The 22,118-nt window shown below is 39.3% G+C and overlaps 1 protein-coding gene across 1 annotated transcript; it reads left to right on the top strand.

The window, feature by feature from the left end:
- Positions 1–5,722: 5,722 nt before the first annotated feature.
- On the top strand, positions 5,723–20,873 carry REDIC1 (regulator of DNA class I crossover intermediates 1). Its single transcript, XM_010122857.2, has 11 exons — positions 5,723–5,840; positions 6,603–6,735; positions 7,240–7,306; positions 8,981–9,181; positions 12,918–13,024; positions 15,637–16,169; positions 16,409–16,481; positions 17,162–17,222; positions 17,789–17,855; positions 18,954–19,036; positions 19,549–20,873. The coding sequence occupies exons 1-11, from the start codon at positions 5,738–5,740 to the stop codon at positions 20,161–20,163; spliced, it is 2,043 nt and encodes a 680-aa protein (XP_010121159.2). The 5' UTR covers positions 5,723–5,737; the 3' UTR covers positions 20,164–20,873.
- The last annotated feature ends 1,245 nt before the right edge of the window (positions 20,874–22,118 follow it).

Below are 22,118 nucleotides of genomic sequence, written 5' to 3'. Positions count from 1 at the left end.
AAGGGCTGAATGTTGGAAAGCTGTTCTGAAGAAGATCCTGTATAATACTTTCTTAGCAAAGGAGCATGAGATGTAGTTATTCCGAAGAGTGGCTTTTAAAAAGTTACATAAAAGGCAACTCTTCAAGGCTTTTTTCTTCTTTAAATTACAGTTTCTGACACATGGAGGAAGGCTCCTTGTTCTATGCTTACTTTACTTCCCAGAGAAGCAACTAAGCTCCATGAAACTCGTTGTCATGACCTTAAAAAAATTAATAATAATATCCTGCAATTCTTTGAAAGTATGACATCACTCAGAAACTACAAGCAATTACTTCAAATTTTTCAAATGACAGTCAAGGTGCAATATTTAGACACTGGAAATCTAGAGTCATATGCATCTCAGGTCTTATTTCACTGTTTACTTTGCTTCATCAAAGAAAGAATTGATTATTTTATGATCTTTTGAACAGTGTTTTATTTTTGAAATAACTGACTCTTTGTTTTGTGACCTTTTGAACAGTGTTTTAGCTTTATCTGTAGAAAATAATTTGAGAAGGGGAAGATATCTTATGTTGAAAAGTAATTAATTGAAGCTGTTGCATCGCGTTTGCTTGATTCTGCTAACTACTGCTAACTACTAGATGCAGTAAATCAAACATAAGGAAAAGTACAGTCTTTTCCTTTACATCCAGATAATACTGTGGAAAAGTAAGAGTAAGGGTGGTACAGAAAATATCATGTATTAGAAAAACAAAAGTAAAAGGGATTTGATTATGTCATGCCTGAAACTATCTCTTAGACATAGTATTAACAAGTTAAACATTTACACTAGATGGAAATGCAAACAAAATAAAAAGGATTATTTCAAGTGATCAAATGAGTTAAATAATCTTTTAGTGTGTCATCTGTCATATTAACTGTAAAGGCACACACAGTTAAAATAGAGATATACTTTACGATGCAGATTTTAATCTAGTGTTGTTACAAGAAACAATTATCCGTACTAATCAGAAATATCGGGGATATCTCAACGATAAAACATTCTGTCCAATAAATTTATTCAGTTTAATTGGTGATATTTTAGAAAAGCAGATCTTTCCACTGTTACAGTCTGTGGATTCTATAAACACCCTAGCAAAAAGTATTAGAAAAAAACTTGGGTCATTTTTAATATTAGGCTCCTAATATCTGCTCTGAGCACTCTCTTCACATTGTTCTACTAATGGCAATTGAATGTGGGTACCCTGAAAAAGGTTAAGCTAATGATAACTCATTAGGAAAAATCATATAGAATTTTAATGATTGTTTTGTAAATGGGGGCCTTCACTTGCTGAAGGATGATGGTGAGTCACAGGGAAGGGAGCGAGGGGAGCTGCGTGGCTGCAGAGATGTCCCGGGAGCACAGGCAGCACCCACAGCTCTGCGTCCCTCCTCGAGGGTTTGTCACTATTTACAGGCAAAAGCTCATCAGGCGGCTCCAAGGCAATGATGCCTTGAAAATGCTCTTTGATTCCCCCGTTGCCCTAAAGTACCTGAGGAAGAGGAGGATGGGGAGGAAGGTGCTTCTCTCTTGCCCTAAAAATTATGGTGGTTGTAGCGGTGACAAGCTGGGCCTGAAAGACAAAAGATCAACAGCTGTGTAACCCACTCCAGTAACTGTGAATTGGATTCACTGGGGACAGCGAGAGCCTTGTGATTCCCTTGCAAAAGGGCAATGGCTGCTGGCAGCTGCCTTTGTGGAAATGCCTGTGGTAGAGGAAGGGTGTCAGCAACCAGAGCATCGCCTCTTCCCCGTCAGCCTGCCTGGCTTGGCTTTGTGCGTCCTTCTGCTTTTGCTGTCTGTCCCCGTACCACCCTCTTCTCTGCCAGCACTGGGCAGCCTGGGGCCACGGCGAGCAGCTGCCCTGGCGCTCCCAGGCAGGAGGAGCAGGCCCTGCAGCAGGGCCCTGGGGCCCTGCCGGGAGGCAGCAAACCGTCCCTGCGGAGGCCATTGCCTCCCCTCTCTGTCCCCAGCACCGCACATGGCAGCCCTCCCTCCTTCCGCAGAAGCAGAAAATGAACTGGGTCGGCGGCAGCCGGTGAGTGAAACTCTTCAAAGGCTGCCAGAAATGGCTCCGTACTGAGCCAGTGTCCCCTCACAGACCAGGGGTGGGCGATTCCACCATGGTGTCTCCTCACAGCCCAGGCCCAGCCGTGGTGTGTGTGACAGCCCCGATGCGTCCCCTCCTGAACCAGACTGTGTGGGGAGACACAGATGCCCTCCCACCCCACACAGGGTGGGTCGCGTTTGGGCCTAATATCTCTCAGCAGACTGGGGCTGGGTGAGGCTCTCCCACCTGGGCCTTTCCTCACACCCTCACAAATGGCAGTGATTACCATTTGGGAGAAAAATGTATAGTTATTGAGATTCACTGAAATAATAAAATAATCACCAAATAAGCTGTAATGTTTTTTTAAAAAATGATAATATTCTGTTTCTTTAGGTGCTGTGCCATCTGCCTATCTGCTAGGAATTTAAAGCCCACAGATTTTGTCAACCATTTGAAAGTAGCTTTGCTAATCATAGCTTTATAATCATCCTGACTCTATGCAGAATCAAACTGAAAGAATGCCTTATCCATCTGGAAGTCTTCCCAGCAAAATTAAGTTTCTGAAAGTTGCCTATCTGAAGCAGGGGGGAGGGAGAGTTTCAGTTTGTAAAAAAACCAAACAACCCCAACTTTGTCCTAAATGCCTGTCTATGATACTATTCTGTCTATAAGAAAAAGCACCTTGTAGGAGCATTACACTCACTTAGCAAACAGCAAATGATCCTGCTGCTTTGTGCTGCTGTTAATTGTCTGTCAGGATTCTTTGGGTGAGTCTGGGATTTGTATTTTAGGTGTCAGAAAAGCTATTCAGTACTGGGGCTTCTACCCACTGCCAGGGTAAATGTTTTGTGCACACATTTAGAAAGTGTGTTCTAACTTTAATCATGGTTAAAAAAAAAAAAAAAGTAATTTCAAGGAGATACTCCATATTTTTAACTCTAACTCTCAAAAAAAAGTAATAATCTTACTGACCCAAGAATTGCAGCCATGTTCATCCTGCTCACAGCAGTGACCTAGGGCTCCAGTTTTATGCACCATGTCCTGCAGACAATTAATTTCAGACTATGTTTAACAAGTGAGATATGTAGTTTAAGGTATAACTGTCTCCTGTATTGCACAAACAACAGCAGCTCGATAAAACTTGTAGTAACAATCTATTTTTCTTACCTTCTAACAAAATGCTCACAATATTCTGTAAAGTCCCAAAAGGTAGAAACTTGTACTGTGCTCTTTTGTTTTCTTTGCTCATATGGTTTTGTTACTGTGTTGCAGCATGACAAAGAAAATTAAGATAAATTAATATATTGACAAAGATTGCTTATACTGTTTTAAGAAATTAAGAATTGATGAAAAGTTGCATTACAGGTCAAATGCCTAAAAGCTTTTCCTTCTGAATGTTCAATGTCTTTCGTAGCCCTCAGATAGAGGGCTGATAGAGGGGTGATCCTATCCTTACCTGAGTAAACCAGGATCAGTCAAAATTTTTTCAACAGAGGTATATTGACTGTACTACCTGAAGGTTTGATCCATTGTAACATAACATATTTGTGACCTAAATTCTCAATATCATTGATGAGACATTGAATCCGTAAGTCAAGATATTCATGAGTCAAGTTATTACATACTTTAACAATTAAAACAATAATTATTTGCATCTTTCAGGAGCAGAATCATACTAAAGCAGGAAAGGAGAAAGCAAAAGGTAAACGGTTCTAGCCATCTTGGGTTTTATATTGTTGTATAAATGCTTTAGTTGATACACTTAGGAAAAACTTTCAAAGGATTTGGTGTGAGACTCAAAACTGTAACAACTGAAATGTGTTTGCCCGACTGCATGTAACTTTTAGGGCAGAAGTCTTGTTCTGTGTTTACTACACTGAATTCCAGCAGGAAGAGGAGGGAGTAGGAGAAGGCATGAATGAATGTGCCCAATTTAAGTTTTACTGAATTACTTCTGTTACTATATTTTGTTGGTATGTGCTGACACACAGGATTGCTTGAAGCCTCAGCAGTGACAAGCATGTGGTCAGCTAGCCTAACACACATATACACAGCTATTTTTCTGGATTACATAAAAGAATGTTAGGCTCATTGAAGTACTTTATGCTGGCATTTGCGAAAGTAGGCCGGCTTATTCATATTTTGAATCTGAAAGGGAAATAATAGAATTAAATTTATCCCTGCCGTAGCAGAAGACATTTCAAACAGGAAAGAGAAAGAAAACATTAACAGAAGATAGTTATAACCATAGTAAGAAGTCAGTTTCATCCTCAGCAGCTGGGAAAGTGAGACAGTATAGGGAAGCTCCACCACTGGTACCCTCCAATGCCCAGAGCAGGCGCACTGGCATGTACAGGAGGAGGAAAAACAGGCTGACAGTATGGAGACAATCTCTGAAACTAAAACCTTCACCTAAGGGAATGTGGGAGCAATCGGCAGCTTGTTATTCCTGTCACTTTCCTAGTCTCCTGGAGGCCTGTGAGTTCTCAAAATATCTGTTTTCTCATGGGTTTATTGCTCTAAGCCCCATAATTTATGTTATAATTATGTAATTTGCTTCAGTGGAGGAGAGAAAACAGGATCTAAGGCAGCATTTGTTGTAGTAATTTAGTACTAAATTACTAAACACAGTGGTAATTTTGTAATTGCTTTTACACAATTAATAGTAATTTAGTAATTTAGAGGGGATGGGAAGAAAATCTCTGGGACACTGAAGGGACACAGATTTATTTTGGGGATGTGGACTCCAAAGCAATATGAATTTTGAAGTGTTGATTTGTACGCAGGCTGAATTTACCTTACTGCAGATATTCTTTTTAATTGAAGGTCTTTTCCATAGATGATAACACCCTAGAAAGCTAAAGATTGTGATATAATAAATTATACTGGAAATAGTTACCAATGAACATGTTGGCTTTATTAGTTACATGTAACCTGCAATCAGGAGAGGAATTACATTTCGGAAGAAAAGCCAATGCTATTTTGTGTTTTGGCATAGCCTTCAGTTTTCAATATCCTTTTTGCGGTTAAAATAAAGAAATTTTATTGTTTTTGTTTACTCATCTGCTGTGCTTGATGCTAATGATTTTAATATTAATAATAATCTCCTACAAAATGGAGATTTTTATTTCCCAAGTTTTCCAGAATTATCTGCCTGATATATTCAAAGTGTCAGTCATATCTCTTTTTGTTCCTTGTGACAAAAAGCCTTTCCGAAGTCCCAGTCTTAGAGTTTTTCCTTCTTTACTTTTTTTTCTCTTTTTTTTTGGTCACAAGACTATTTTCTATGTCAAGGGAGCCAAATATGGAGAACAGTAAACTCTTTGTATCATTATAGATGTCTGTGTGTATGTCATCTTGCTGATTTATTTGCCTGCTGGCTTATAAGCTGCCTAAAAAGTCCAAGTTTATTTTTTTCTAAGACTTTTGATATTTAAGAATTTTGGTATGTATTTTATTTTAAAGAACTATTTTTAATGATCATACACAAAGTTTGAGGTATGACTGTTTAAGGACTAAGTTTTTGGCATCAAGAGAACTGATTTATTTTGAATATGATCAAATTATAATTTATTTACTATGAATTATATATACTGGTAATGTGTTGTTGAAGCTTCTGTTTAAAAAATTTAGGAATTCTTTGAAAAGAAGAAACTTAAATCAAAGATGAAGCTCCTGGGAGTATCATCTCCTAAAAGTTCAGCAGTCAGTTTAGATCTCCTCAATCTATATGTTGTTAACCAGATATCAACCAAAAAAGACAGCACTGGTGAGTTTAGTGTAACAGTGTTCTGACTTCACAGTTAACAAAATCGGTTATCCTTAACTATTACTGCTATTATTTTAGTTCTTGTTCTTCCACTAATAACTTAATGCTCAAATAAGTGTTATTTTATTTTTAAAATAAAAAATTCCAAGTACATACAAAAATTATGATTTAATAAAAGGTCAGGACATAAGAGGAATCAAATAACCTTGTCTTCTGCCTACTTCACCTTTAAAGCCTTGTACACTTGTGTACTTTCCTAATTCCACCCATTAATTTTACTCTACATCCCTTTCTTTTTCCCTTTGCCTTTGAGTGGGTCCATTTCCCCTTCCTTTTTCATAACTTTGGGGGGGGGGGGGGAAATGGAATAGTCTGTCAGTTCTACCCAGAGTACCTTTCTTAAAATCCATCATTAAGCTCCAAAAAAAGGTCTCTGCAACTTGAGTCCTAACTCTCATCCTCTGTGACATATTCATAAACCAGATTGTGGAGAATTTGTTGTCCTGTACTCAGGAAGATTAGACAGTGACTGAGGAGGCCAACAGAGCCTGTCTACACACAGCAGCTGACCATAAATAATTTTATACTATAATGCCATTTAGGATAGAGGTCTTGCATTGCTAGTAACAAAGAAAGCAAAAAAAAAAGTCTTTAAATGGATTAAGAAACCTAAAACATTAGCTTTTGTACTCTAGTGAAAATTCAGGAAGCTCAAAAGTTTCTCCAAGCACAGGGCTAATATTCCAAATATTTTCATTGCAGAGAACATGAGGAAACCAGTCCACGTTGATATCACTGAAGGTGTAAAAATACCTGTTAGGAGGCACAACATAGAGCTTCCCATGTCACCACTACATACACAACGTATGCCGAACTTAGATGACATCCAGAACAGGTACTTGTATAAAATAGGCAGTAGGTAAGCTGTAAGGAAGTTCTGAAAAAGGTATTTCATGATGGTCTTGTATCTGGGGTATTAAATAAACATAAGCAGACCATTCTAAGATGAAGAAGTTTCACAATCACTCCTGGCATTCCAGTGATACTCTTACTGTGAGAGAGTAAATAAATGTATTCTAAATAAAAAACTGTACATGAAGCTGAGGCATAAAAAAAAAATAATGCTGCTTTAGTCATGTCAGGTATACATGCTAAGTTTGTCTTACAGAGCAGGCTATTCAAACAGCATTTTTCACTTACGCACCTTTCCCATCCAGCTTCAGATGCCCTAAAGTGACTGACTCACACACTGGCTGCTTGTAACTGCTTAAGAATCAGGCCTTTTCAAGACGAGTGGAAAAAGAATCTTAAATTATTTTGAAATTAATACTCAGAATGTTTTTAATCTTATAGATCTTATATCTTATATTTCATAGATTGTTTTTATACATTTTACAAGGTTACAACAGCAAGTATTGGACAGCAGAAGGCAGCATCTCTCAGAGAAAGAAAAATACCAGCATAATGTAAGTAAGTTTATTGTTTTCGCTGATGTAGAGCTAAAAATGTGCAGCAATGACTGTATTTTTAAGTGTTTTTTCAAAGACTGACCAAATTTCATGGATGCTAAAACATGTGAAGTCTTCTTCTTTAAGGCTGTATTGATATGTTATCCTCCAGTCATGTTTTATATTTGTTTCTGCTATTTCTTACGTACTTCTTGAAAGGCTCACCTTGGTTTAGGCATTTTCCAAAATACTTAAAAATATTTGTGTTGTAAGCTATTCAAAAGGACAGAGATTATTAGAATTTTTAACAATGAGGGTGGTGGAACACTGGCACAGGTTGCTCAGAGAGGTGGTGGATGCCCCATCCCTGGAAACATTCAAGGCCAGGTTGGACGGGGCTCTGAGCAACCTGATCTGGTTGGAGATGTCCCTGCTTCTTGCAGGGGGGTTGGACTAGATGACCCTTGAGGGTCCCATCCAACCCAAACTATTCTGTGATTCTTTGATTATGGGAAAGAGACTGAGGCCAACAGCAGGTAAATTAAAAACAATATGCAGAAATGTGAAATGATTAAATGTGAGAAGCATAGACAGAAGTGAGTCGTTGAGAGGAACTTAAGTACAAGTACTCAGTGAATACAGTTGGGAAGTTCATACACTCATTGAGGTTACAGTGGAAAACATTCTCCGGATGGAATTTAGGCTTTTTTTTTTTTTTTTCAATGACCCATTCCACTGCTACATAAAAAATGACTAAAGAAAAAAAACCCAACAAGTTAGTAAATCTGTTAGAATACACTCAGCTTAGGTTACTCAGACTTGCTTGGTACGTCTCCACTGGCTCTTGCTGTTCATATCACATAAGACTCTGAGGAACAGAGCTTGCAGAAGATGCTTGCACAGTATTGTTCTGTGTGGTCTTGGCCCATTCATATTGCCAAAGCATGTTTTGCTAGAGTGAGAAAGACGTGTTTTTCTAGTGTTAGAAGTTGCTTTCTTTTGAGTCAGGAAGAATTACTTGGTATGGGTGAAAACTTTAGCTGTCTAATGTGTTTCAGCCAAGAACACCATGAACTGCCACTACTGTTTTGGATATCACATTAAGTCAGCCTTCCTTTATGACTCTTTTTATCTGTTTGTTGAAGACAGAGAGGACATATTTCAGATTTAGCATGGCCAGAAATAATAGATCAAAATGATAGCCAAGTTTCTCCTCAACCTCCATTTGGATGGACAGATTTGCATCAGTTCATCAAAACACATGATAATGCAGTGTGCACACACAGAAAGCTAATTTAACGTATGAATAAAAAAATAAAGTCTAAGCCCTGTATGTTGCAAAGAACTGTTTTTAAAGTCTTCATAAATTGAAGTATAACCAATTTAAGTAATTAAGATATATTCACTTTATTAAACAGAAAGAGGGGCTATAAAATTCATAATTTCTCCTCAGGATAGCATTTGTGTGCATGCTTCAACTTAAGTAGATACTTATGGTTTCCCTGAAATAAGCCCTTATTACCTTATGGGTTTTTTGTGAAAAAATCATATCAGAATACATGAAAATTTTCTCTTGCATGTGGTATATGTGCAGAGATGTAAAAGACAAATATAAAATGTTAGATTACTTGGAACTTTATGCTTACATCCAAACAATTTCAGATAAATATTTCTTTGCTATGTTTTGTCTAGTTATCACAAGTAACAGAATTAATGTATGCTGACTCTAGTATGGAGCATGAAGACAACATAGCAAGAGCTTTTAGTGCTTATCCAGTGTCCTCTTCTGTTTTTTGGTCCTCTAACTGTACACAACTTTCAGAAGAAAATTTCAATACAAACCTAATGAGCAACACTTGGGAACGGACCTATGAAGAGAAGCTGCAAAACCAGGTTTGATTGATATTTTTCGTTTTCCACAGAATTATTTTAAACTAACTTTCATTTATTTGGGGTGTAGGATTAGTGTAATGATAAAGATAATTATGAAAGATCAACATTTGTTGTAGGTTGGTGGCAATGAATATTCCATATATACAAATATATTTATTTTATTGTTATGAAATACACTTAGCCTGAGCTTTTGTTCACTGAGCTCTCAGTATTGCTGATACCTGCAGAAAGAGAGTTAGTCACATACCACAGGCTTTCTTTTGTTTCTGCCTTGTAAAGTTGGTTAAAGAAAGCTGAAAAGTATTACAGTCATAAATACAACTTTCTTAAATGTACGATTAGTGTAACTGGGTATCATATGATCTGAGGTGATCACCGTGACCTAATTTGTAATCATGCAGTGCCTCAGTGAGTAACACAGTTCTTACAGTATTCTCAACACTCCTAAAAGGGTTGAGAAAAGCCTGCTGTTTAACTCAAGTTAAGTTTAAGAATGCTTGAAAGTTATTTGTTCTGCTGCATGTTACTGTTTTTTTCTTTTTGTTAACTTTGGCATTCATAAAAAAAATCATCCTTAGAAAAGTAATAGCAAATATAATATGCTTTAATTTTGGAAAATATATTATTTATTGAAATAATAAAACAAATTCTACATTTATCACCAGTGGTATTTTAAAGTCTTGAGGTAAGTGATAAAGGCTTTTAAGTGACTGCAGATTTCCAAACAATTTTATTTGGTAAAATTATACAAAAACAAGAGTATTTTTTCCCAGATTTAAAAATGCATTAGAATTAAGAGTGCGCCAAATATCAGTTGTTCATACCAAAGATATGTATGTTATTTTTTCTGTTGTAGTGACCTTATACTTGGGAATGGTCATGACTAAATTATAAATGTTAGATTACTGAATTTTTTTAACAGATTAGTGTAATATCTGTTTCTGATTTTTTAAAATTATATATACAAGATCAGGGAGAAAAGCCTCAATATGATACATTGCCAACTATCGTTTCCCAAAGCAATCCTGCAAAATAAGTTCAGCAGTCTCATCCCCCTCGATTTTGTTAGCGGTGAGAACTCAGTACCTGTCTAGACCAGCTCCAGAAGCAGTTAACTGCTGTCACTTACAAAAAAAAAAACCAACTTTAGGTGTTGTGTTTTGGTTTGGTTTGGTTTTTTTCCCCATATTTTGTATGTCTGTGCAAGAGTTGTACCCTACAGTTCATAACAAGCTAGCTAGCCAGCTGATTCCTGCTGCTAGAATGGTTAAGGACTGTGCTTGCTCAGTGGTTTCATCAGTGGAGGTACAGGTGGGATACCCATGGTTAGCTATTCACTGATCTTCATTCCTCTTTTGGGGTTTCATGTTTTTGAGACCCCTAGCTCTCTAAACAAATTTGGCTGAAATAGAGCGATGTTGTGCCAGGATACTAGAGCACACACGTATTTTTTCCTTTGGCTTCAGAGCTTCAGAAGGGGAGATGTTGGGTTGTACAGGGAATGGATAGGCAGAGACTCACAGGAAGCTGACCTGAGGGACAAAGGAGCCCAAGAAAGATATTTTCAAATCACAAGGACAGTCCACCTCAGTGTGCAGGAGAATTAGTAGGTCCTGGAGGCCAGTTTGGCTGAATCAGGGAACTCCTGACTGACCTCAAATGCAAAAAGGAAGTGTGGAAGGAGGGATGGGCCACCAGGAAGAATACAGAAGCATTCCCTGAGCTTGGCGGGGTGACATTAGGATGGTCAGAGCTGAAACTCCCAAAGGGTGAGAAGGGCAACAAGGAGGACTTCTACAGGTAGGTCATCAGCAAAAGGAAACCAAGGAAAATACTGTCCACTGCTAAATAGCGTTGAGACCTAGTAACAAAGGAGATAGGAGACACGGAGAAGTCTGAGGCACTTGAGACCTACTTTGCTTCAGACTTTTCTCTGGCACATCTTCAAGCTCAGCAGAGAGTTTAGGTGAGAGTGGTATGAAATAGTAGTGAAGGAACAAGTTAGGGAGTCCTTAATAACCTGGACATAAAGAAATACATGGGACTGAACAGGGTGCATCCAAGTGTATTGAGGGAGTTGGATGACATCACTGCAGGGCAGATGTCTATCATCTTGGAAAGACTGTGATCATCAGGAAAGCTTCTCAGTGGCAAAAAATACACAAATGTGATGCCCATATGCAAAAACATAAGCACGATCTGGGGAAGTATCGTCTTGCCTCTGTCCCTGAAAGGATTATGGATCTAGACCTCCCGGAGGCAATTCCAAGGTACATGAAGAACAAGAAGGTGACTGGGAACAGCCAGCTTAGGTTTACCAAGGCCATACTGTGCCTGATGAACCTGATTGCTTTCTGTGAGGAAATTACTAGTCTATGTATAAGGGAGAGCAGCAGATACTATTTACCTTGAGTTTAGGAAGGCTTTTGACAAGGTTTCCCGTGGGATCCTAGTAGCCAAAGTTGGGACGTATGAACCAGATGAGTGGACAATAAGATGGGTAAAAAACTGCTCAAAGTAATTTTCTATTGGCTAAAAAGTCTCATTGGCAACAGGTCAGTAATGGCAGGGATCCCCAGAGATTAATACCAAGTTTGGTACATCTTCATTAGAGAGTTGGACAATGGACAGAATGTGCCCTCAGCACCTCAACAGGTTCATGCCTGATACCAAATTAACCGAGTGCTCATTACAGTAGCAAGGCTGCTACTCAGAGGGATCTCAACAAGCAGAAGGCCACCAGCAACTTCAGAGAGTTTCACACAGAGAAATACAAAGCCCTGTCCCTGAGGAGAAATAACTGCACATGTCAGTGTGGGTGGGGACTGATTGAGTAGGCAGCAATTTTGCAGAGAAGGACCTGAGGGTGCTGGTGGACAACAAGTTGTACATGAGACATCAGTGCACCCTTGTAGCAGCGAAGGCCAACTACATAGAGGGCTGCATTAGAAAGAGCATACCCAGCAGTCAAAGGCTGATGATTATTTCCCTCTGAGCAGCATATGTGAGAACACATCTGAAATACTGTGTCCAGTTTTGGAACCCCCCGTACAAGCAAGAGATCAACAGACTGTGGCAGGACCAGTGAAGGTCCTCAAAAACTGTTAGGGAATTCGAGCACATGATGAATGTGGAGAGACTGAGCTTTCATGGACTGGGAAAGAGAAGGATGTGGGGGTGTGGGGTGAACTAACTGCTATCTTCCACAGTCTAAACAGAGTTCCAGACAGGACAGAGCCAGAGGTACACAGTGAAATGGCAAGATGTCACAAGTTTCAACAATGGAAATTCTGTTTGTATAGGGAAAAAATATTATCAAAAAGTAGCTAAGGACCAGAAGAGGCCATCCAAACTGGTTGTGGAATCTCAGTCCTGAACAATCCTGAACAATCTGTCCTAACCTTGAAGCTGGCCCTGCTTTGAGCTGGTTGGACTAGATAGGTCCCTTCCAGACAACAGCTTTCTATGACTGTGTGATCTTCAGCTTGTTGCAGTCTCTCAGTCAAGCTTGTTCATGCTATGGGAGAATGGGGTGCTAGTGATATGCAAATATGGAAAAGTATGAGTTATGTAGAACTCAGCTGGGCTGTAAGGAGGTTTGGGCTTCTATTGTAGAGATAAAAAAAGTTAAAATAGTGGGAAAACATGTATATTGTTTACAAACCCAACTTTAAAGTTTTAAACACTGTAACTATTATATATATTCAGGGTTTGACAGCTTCTACTATTTTCTCAGCTTAGAAATAGTCCCGATCAAGACCCTTGGATTACAAAACTTCCAAGCCAGTCTCTTTTCAGGAAGTCTGATACAGTGCCTCAGGAACTGTTTAAGCCATTGCATAGGTAGGCAGTGATTTTACATTAAAGACAGAAATAACAGTGAAGTTTAAGTAAGAAAAATACTAAGATAAGCTGAAGCTTACTGCTACTTGATTTTTTACTGATTTTTTGTGCTTTTCAAATGGAAATTGAAATTAAATGGAAAGACTGAACATACCAAGCTATTTAAATTTGCTGAAAGGCAGCAAAATGTGAAGTTTAGGTAGGCACTCAGAACCATGATCTATTTTTTTGCAACGTCACAAACATGATGGTGTTACTGAATTCACCCCAAGTGAGAAGCACAGATTTACTAAGAGGCCACAGACAGGGTAGCTGCACCAGCTCTCATTAGTTCTGGTCACTGTTGCGAGTGCTTTTCTGATGACCTTGATGCTGTAGCAACTGAGCAACTTCTCCACCTACGTTGTTTACATTTGGAATTCCAGGAACAAGGCATTTTCTTTACTTCTCTTTCATATGTGATCCTACTTTAGCTTTTTAAATTTTTTTTTAGAATTAGTTCAATAATGTTCAATAATACTTTAATGAGAATATACACTTTGTTTTTAAAAGAATGGATAGAAATCTATAATATATTTCTTTTTGAATGTGCTGATCAAAAATCTTTTTAATCATAGAGGTTTTAGGAGCAGACTCATTTATACTGAACATTTTATTTCCATTTCTTTCCAGGGGCTCTTGCTTTGGATCTAGGGCTTTTACAGGCCTAATCTTTCTTCACTCTTTTTATTCTGTAAGTCTGCCATCTGGCTGAAAGTTCCTGTCAGTCTCTGGCTTTGGCTGGACAGAGCCATTAAAAGGCCATATATTATTTTGCTGCTGCTGAAGTACCTACAGCCTGTTTGCCTGGGGAGTCCAGTGACTGATAAGCTCACTGACCACGTGATACCTAGATGAGCCTCAGCTTCCAGTGTTAGCCATCTTAACTTTCTCTCTTTTCTCCTAGCTGCTTCTGGCTTTCTCCAGTAAGACCTAAAATGAGGATAACATTTGCCTTGCTGTATATCTTGGTGAATTCCTGATGAATATCTTTACATTAACATAACCTTATCTGGCCTACATCTCATTTCATTTCTCCACCTGCCCTCAGGCGTGCGCTCATCTGCTTATGGCAGCTTCCTTAGTCCTCTGCCCATTCATGGCTCACTAACAACATCTCCTTTCCAACTGTTCTTCAAATCCATTTCTTTGTATCATCCTTTTGTTTTTGTCCATTGTAGACATAAATTCTTCTGCCTCAAGAGCTGGCAGTTCTCCTGGGAAGGGAGTTTCTTTCACTGTATGTGAGTGTAAACTTATACAATTGTTTAATGTAATCGTAACATACTGATGATGTAATCAATGTGCATACATCTGAGAGCTGTGGCACCTCAAGGTCATTAAATATTAACTAAAAATTTTAGATGTCTTCTTTCCTCATTCACTATTAACTTTTACTTAGCATTACAAAATGTTCAGCTGGAGTGAAGAGGGAGCCTCTGAATTGCTTCTCAAAATGGTTTTACCTTCCTCACGTACATCTATCCAGGTTTCTCCAGAAACAAAGTCTAGTGTGTTTAGCCTTTTAACACTGTTCTGGGGAGGTTTCTGTAAGTAGAGGACACTATTTTCTCATTTAAGTTCTCTAGGATCTCTATCCACTTCCAAGTATTTGCTGATAAAACATTACAGGATTTTTCTCCAGTAAGAATTTTCTGTACTACACTTAAGGTTTTGAGTTCCATTGATGGCATTGCTCAAAATTTTTTTAAAGAAAGGGCATTTTTTGAATGACCACCTTTGCAGATTCTCTGTGCTTCAACAAGCCTCTCAACATTTTGCTCAGATTTTCTGAAAGGTCAGTCAGCAGATCAAGCCTAGAAAAAAGCAGTGAAAATGACAGATTAAGATACAAGTAAGTGAAAGCAAGATAGCTTTCATACTAATGATGCTAGCATGATAGCATCTTCAGAACCATTCCTATCAGAAGTAGGGTAGGGAAGAATGGGCAAAACAAAATGCCTGACTGGCCTCCTGACAGTGGAACAGAAAAATTCTGTGCTGAATTAGAATGACTGACCTTAAGTACAAATGGAAGTCACTTCCTAAAGAGACCAGGAATTAAGCAGAACACAGAGCTTATTATGGGCTTTCAATACAGCGGAGAACTGTAGTCTTGAAGAACAAACTATTTTTATGAATGGAAGAAGCTGTCTTCCTTTTTTTTTTTTTTTTTTTTTCTTTTTCTTTCCCCAAAGTGGCCGCCTTTGGTCAGCTGGTGGAGCAGCAGTGACATACTGTGGCTGATTTTATAAATAACAGTTCCCTACTCAGGAGGATGTGCTCTGTGTCTTGGTATGTTTAGAGACATCATGAAATAGAAACCCTTTTAAATTAACCTTGCTGTAAAGTGAAAATATAATACTGGACACTTTTTCAGTTGAAATAATGTACATTTGGGATAAAAGCAAGTGTGATGAGCAGTAAAGTCTTTGAGATATTTATCATCAAGTTATCGTAATTTGTTGTCTTAGCAGTTATTATTTCTCATTTATGTACTAAGTAAGTAAACTGTTTTTTTCTTTTCTGCATCCCTCCTCCACCTCGCCCTCCCCTCCCTCCACCCCCTCCAGGCTAGACTATATGAATTCTGCCAGGAAAAATCCAGTGATAATGACCACTAACGAATCAGAAAACAATGAAGGAATAAAAGAACCCTTGTTTGATGTTGTGAATGAAACTGCAGAACTGAAAGCTCCCCAAGATGAAAGTGATTGTTCTTTTCTGGCACTGTTTGAAGATGAGAGCCAACTAATCCATAATAATCCTCCCATAAAGCATTTTAATCCTTTTGTTAACCAAAGCAGTACTGCCATTCTTTTCATTGATCCTGATGATAGAAATCAAATGACCAACAGAAATTATCCTTACGATACTAGAGAGGCTTATCCTGGAATCAATGCAAAAAAAAGTTCTGTAGACAGACACCTTGAAGGCATTTTCACAGCTCCAGAACAAGTTTTATCTAAAAATAACGATGCCTCAAGTGCAAGCTACAAGAAAACCAGTGGTCTTCATAAAACTCACCTGCAGAACTGTCTTGAGGGACAGCACTACTTCATACCATCTGAAAAGAAAGAAAACCCTGCAAACCTTGAAAAAATGGGTTCGTGTCAGTATTTTAAGGACATATATTCTGATTTTTATTCTCCCTTTAAAGACATGTTTTTTTTAACCAGAGATGTGTCTGCCATGACCAAAAACATGTCATGAATCTTCAGAATGCAGTGATTTAATTTTAAATCAAACTATTTAAATTATTTTTAAAAGCTGACAGAAGCATTTATTTTCAAATTGCATTTATGCTATTGTGTTTTAAAATCAAGGTTTACTTTTTTATTTTAGAGACATTTGCTTATCACGATGACCAGTGGCTTGATTTAAAGGAGAATGTGCAGAACTATTCAAGAAAAAAAAGGTGAGTGCCACAGAAATTATCAATTTCTTAACTAGTGATAACTGCAGATTCCTTGCTGAATTGAAGAAATCCTGCTAAGAGGACATGAAGGCAAAATTTTTAACAGTGAGGACCCAGTGAGTTTTCCCAGTGAAATTAGTAGTGAATAATGTGAATAAACTTATGTGGAGGTAAGCCCTTTCTACCATTGTTCATCTGCCTGTAATAAGTACAGAGAAAGACTGCTTCATGGGACAATTTTGAGTCTCTAAAGCTAAGCTGTTGCTCTGACTTGCCCCCTAAAAGACTGTCTCCTTCCCCCGACTACGGAGGAAATGAGCGGCTTCCCGGGGCTTAAGTTAGCATATGTGAGTGCCCCATGTTTTACAAAAGGCAGTTTTCCAAAGACTCTGGTCCATAACACCGTCCTTTTTACAAAACATCACTATCTTCTCTCATCTCCTATATTACATTTTGCATTTCAACAGAAGTGAAGTTTGTGAAAAACAGATTCTTAGTGTTAAATTTCAGGTTCAGAAATGAGTTAAACGATCTCAATAGTGGGAAGCATTTCGTTGTTACTGAAGAAAAATAAACATTGAAGACAAACAAGTTAGCAGTAATGACTTTAGTTCAGAAAGAAAACAAATGTACAGGAGGGGAAGGTGCTTACCAGAGAGCTCTGTGTTTGCCTTCCTCAGTGGTGACGAGTTTGTGAAAGAATCAGGCTGGAGACAGAACCAGCTCCTTGGATTTGAAGAGGTAATTTTTTAAAGAGACTTTTTTTTTTTCAAACATACTGTTTGCGCCATTCGTTTGAGGTGGAGAAGGAATGTCCGCAACAGTTAGAAACTGAATTTAGCTCCTCTGAATTAACTTCAGTGGAAACGTCTTTTCCTTCATAGTTTATATAGGGCAGCCGGAAAGAACAGCTTCTGGTTACGTGGCTCAGAGGGACAGCCCTTTCGGGTCCATAATGTGCATGGTTTGAGTCACACCTAAGCTGATGCCTGAAACACATTGCGTAAGTTACCCACTGACCCTTAGGATTAGGGTCTGCAAGCAGTGCCCAGACATCATATGCAGGACAGTTCAGTATTATAAAGGAACTTTATGCCTCTCTCTGTATAAATAATCTTGTAAATACTTTGCCCATAGAAGTCACCCAGGTACATACACTATTGCTCAGAGGTTTTGTACCTCTTAAAATTGTTTGTGGTACAGTGCAGTGACTCCTTTATGTAATACAGAAACTCAGTGTTCCTCACTCAACCTGAGGTGCTGATCCAGCTGAACCCTCACTATTAACATTTTCTTATTTTTAAAAGTTTGCAACAAGACAAGAGAAAGAGTCTAAATTTGGAGTGAGTTCAACTCTTCATGAGATGGAGAAAGGTTAGTACCATTTAGACATTATTAAGTAAAAAATCAGATTTTTCTCTGCATACAAAACTGAAACAGTGATTTTTAAAGCCAGGGAGACGTGTTTTGATCTTTTTAGGATGTTACCTTTGATGAGGGCTTGTATTTTTGATTCATACAGCACTGTATAAGGAAGACTTAACATTACCAGGTAACTAAGAACTATCTGTATTTGCTTTTCCTTGAAGAGATAAATTCAGGTTAACGTCTCTCTGGTGAGTATTACACACATATTTTTTCATTGTCCCATTTCCTCCAAAGTTGTCCCCTAAACTGAAAAGCCAGCTGTGAAAGTAGGGGTAACTGCTAAAAAAAAAAAAAAAAAAATCCACAAGAAAGATCAAGAGTATTAAACTGAACACCACAACTTAAGTTTACCAGTTTACTACTATGTAGTAAAATGCCAAGTAAATGCCAGTAATTTTCTTTCTTTCTGTTCTTGCAGGCCTCTGTTGGTTGGAAAAAATCCTGGACACGTTTTCTCTATTGATCAATATCTTAGATGTTTGGCATGTGCCATTTTACTGATCTAGTCTTTACTAGTCTTTATTCTCTTCCACTAGACTATATGCTGTCATTCCACGTGTGCACAGAGTGAGGGGAGTCAGCAGGGAGATCCCACGTCCCTTTTGCTCCCTCAGTAGCTGTAGGGGTCGGCTGTGCTGGCTGCATTTCAAGCAGAAAATCTCGCAAGGCCCTCTAAGAGAAAAACACATGTAACTTGTATGGCAGCCAATGTGTGCAGGGAGTTTGCTGCATTCTCTCCCTCCCCTCACTCTGTGAGTCCTTCCTCCTTTCAAGTAGCACATTTCTGCTACTGGTGCTGGTTAATGGCGTAGCTGAAGCTCTGGGACACCTGCCTCACACTTTCTGTTAATATATGTTGTCCTGAGAGGAGAAGAACTGGCTGTTGCCAAAAACTAGATTGACCTTGTTAACACTTTATTCTTTAAACAGTATCTTAAAACTGAATCAGAAGTAATGTTTAATTCTACATGCTGTATTTGAGAGTTGGATGTTTGAGGAATTTTTGGTGAGTAACCTTTCTTTCCTTTTAATCTCATTTTTCAGATGCGGAGTCATCACTCAGCAGCCAGTCTCCCAATTACTCTCCAAGGCAAACAGAAAGCTGTTTCAGCTCTAGTCCTGACACAGTGAGTACTGCCCCTTTGTGGGTTTGCAGGGGTCCCTTTGGGTGATATCTATATGCCTGAGTCCATCTAGGGGTGGATGCAGCTGGAATCTTATTTATAGTTTTCTTTTGTACAAGGCAACTTTGTGTGTGAGGAAGACAAGAAATGATTAGCTGTAAAGTTTCCTAAGTAGTTTAACAGACGTGTGGTGTGGTCTCTTGATACTACCAGACCTTGTGGAATCAGAGTAACATGACTGTGGGAAGATGCTAAGCAAGCTTCTGTGCTCTTCTTTGGTGTATATAGATTTTGTGTGAGAGCAAAGGTCCACCTTACCCACCTGCTCTTCAACAAAGGCCAGGAATACACCCTTGGAGAAAGAATGAAAAAAAACCCAACCAACCAACCAACCAAAACCAGACAGTTCTGGCCTTTCTGTTTATTTAATTAACTTCTTAGTTATTAGTCATTAACTTAGTCCTTAGTTACTGAACTATTTAAACAGTTGCATTCACACAATTCTGTTCAAACAGTCTGAAGAGGAAGACACAGCCAAAAAGAAGGAATATCTGAATGAACAGTCCTTGAAGACAGATGATGCCAACCTAGTCTCAGCCTCAGCAAGCACAGAGCTCCCGAAGACCTCTCACACTGGAACCACGCCTCTTCAGCCCAGCAGTATTTTGTGTAGAGAAGATGCAACCCATCTTCAGGAGAAAGACTCCGTTTTCTGTGCCACAGAGGAGGAAAATAAAAACCCATCTGAGGGCAGCTCATTAGACCGAGCTCTTGGAAGAGAGCACGTCACTGGCAGTACCAGGTGTGATGTTTGGTCGCAGACTGAGAACTCTGTTACAGAAGTAGAGAAAGTGGATGTTGCCACCCAGTGTGGCACCATCCAGGTGTGCAGCTGTGGGAGCTCCCTCCCCTCTGCCCACAGCCTGGGGGCCCTCCATCCTCCCGGCACCCCAGGCACCGCTGGAGGGCACAAAATGCCCGCACACGAGGCGCTGCGGCCTGCAGGCACTGGCGGCGCAGCGGGAATAGCGGCGTTTTCTCCTGAAGCCGAGTATCTGAGTTTGGCTGGCAGAAGGACTCTAGAGGTGCTGAGCTACATTGATACAATGAAGGAGAGAGACAAGCAGTGACCAACTAGAACGGCACGTAAGGAATACAGAAGCTTTGTCCTGTTCTCACTGTGGTACACTTAACTGGCGTATGTTGATTTTTGTAGCCTGGTTAGACAGAATATTGTTTTGCTGTTTGTTTGCTGTAAATTATTATTAACTATGGATCTCGGTCTACCTACTGCTGTCTCTGGCTATGGACCACTATAGATCTCCAACTGTTAACAGAGGATTTTACAGTAGCTTAGTGAATATAAAACTTGGGAATTGCATTTGCTTTCCCACCATATATCCGTAGAATTCTGTAGTTTGGGATTGATGTTACTTCTCTGGAAGGTAGTGGAAAGACTCTTTCATTTCAAAATGTATTTGAAGTGGTGCTTAGTTCAGAACTGTTGTCTGATTCTTACCCCTTTTAACAGGCAAACTGCACCTTGCCATCTGTTGGTACTAAATGGGAAACAACAGAAAATGTATATCTGCACACAGAGAATAGAATGTAATTTAAAAAACCTAATTTATTAATTTTTACTAAAAAAAAAAAGCTTAATCTTCCTTCCAGAGCTAAACCACCACACAGATCTATTGATTCATTCTGTGGCTGTTAATGCTGACAAATGTTTTATCTGTTTCTGTATTTTGCCTGCAGATTAAAAATCTGAAATGCTTTCCTCTTCATTTCAGTATTTATGTGAAGCTACAACGACAGCAAATTAAAGTTTCTGAAAATATTGTTTCTAGGTTATATTCTTTCCTTCTAAGAAGGTTCCTAGTAAAGGTGGCAGGGAGATTCACTCTGTTACTGACATCACCTGCTTATATATCCATACAGCTGTACACATACATACGTATCTACAGCTCTGTCTGTGTGTGTGTGTGTGTGTGTTACAAGATCTGGGCTTCAGCAGAAGCTACGCTGGAGACTAGTCCTTAAGCAGCACAGGAGATTGGCTTTTATGGTGTTAACGTGTTGTGCTTTCTCCCTTGGAAAGAGCTGTTAAGAGATTGACTGCACTTATTCCCATCAGGTTGGTTTCTTACATTTCTACATTTTGTAATAAAAGGTTTGGCGGACGAAGGGATGTGTGTCACCCAGCCCCGATGAGATCTGTCGCTATTCTTTGTCTCCATTCTCATAATCAAACTGGCGGCTGTGTTTTCTATCGGCTTTTATTTTTGAAGCTAAGAGCCATTTTTAAAAGGTCTACGTTGCTGAACACTTTGCAGGTTTATGGCTATGCCATTTTAAAAATAGCGTCTCACAAATTTCAGTGGACTTGTCTGTGCTGGGAAGAAAATAGTATTGTCTTTTATCTCTAGGAATTGCGTACATGGGACGTGGTTTGCACACCCAGACTTCTGAAATGTGTAACTATCATTTAGCTAATTCACTGCCCACTTCCTGAAGCCTGACATAAGCAGATTTGCTCTTTTAGGTTGCCTCAATTTATTGTCAAAGCAAATTCCCTAGTAATTTTTAAAATCTGAAACGGCAATGTTGATCTTCTTCAGAGGAGCTATAATTTATTTGAATAACAGCTATGATTTGCTGAAAGCTCAGCCGTTGCTGGTGGTTTGTAAGGCAGAGCTGTTCACTCAGCGTTAGGAAGCCCGTGCAGATTGTGCCACAGCAGCAGCAGCCTTCACGGGCCTGAATTAGGCCGTCTCTCAGGCGTGTGTTTCCCAGCAGTCCCATGTGCCTGGTACGTCCCTGTCAGCCTTTCCAGTGGCGCGTGTGCAGCTTCCCAGCTCTCCCCATGGCCGACGCGACTCCGACTCGCTTGGTGCTCCAGCTTCCGGCAATACGCTGTGGCAGGGGCCAGTGAATGGCACGTTATGGCTCAAAGCTCCGGCGCTGTATGCTTTGTGTTTGAGTTTCTGATCAGACTGGTGGATGTAAAATTGCCACGTGGCCAGTGACCTCTCTGGTGGCTGTGCTTACAGAGATGCTGGAGTGACCCAACCCAAGGTAAACT

This window comes from Chlamydotis macqueenii, chromosome 1 (genome assembly GCF_036417535.1).
Source record: "Chlamydotis macqueenii isolate bChlMac1 chromosome 1, bChlMac1.mat, whole genome shotgun sequence".
Classification (NCBI taxonomy): Eukaryota; Metazoa; Chordata; class Aves; order Otidiformes; family Otididae; genus Chlamydotis; species Chlamydotis macqueenii.
This window is presented reverse-complemented; position numbering and strand designations above follow the sequence as displayed.

Bases quoted from the DNA above. Each gene is read 5' to 3' on its own strand.
- REDIC1 (XM_010122857.2), top strand. From the start codon at position 5,738: ATGAAGCTCCTGGGAGTATCATCTCCTAAAAGTTCAGCAGTCAGTTTA. The intron at 7,307-8,980 runs GTAAGTAAGTTT...TGTTTTGTCTAG, and splicing joins AAGAAAAATACCAGCATAAT to TTATCACAAGTAACAGAATT. The intron at 16,170-16,408 runs GTTCGTGTCAGT...TTTTTATTTTAG, and splicing joins TGCAAACCTTGAAAAAATGG to AGACATTTGCTTATCACGAT.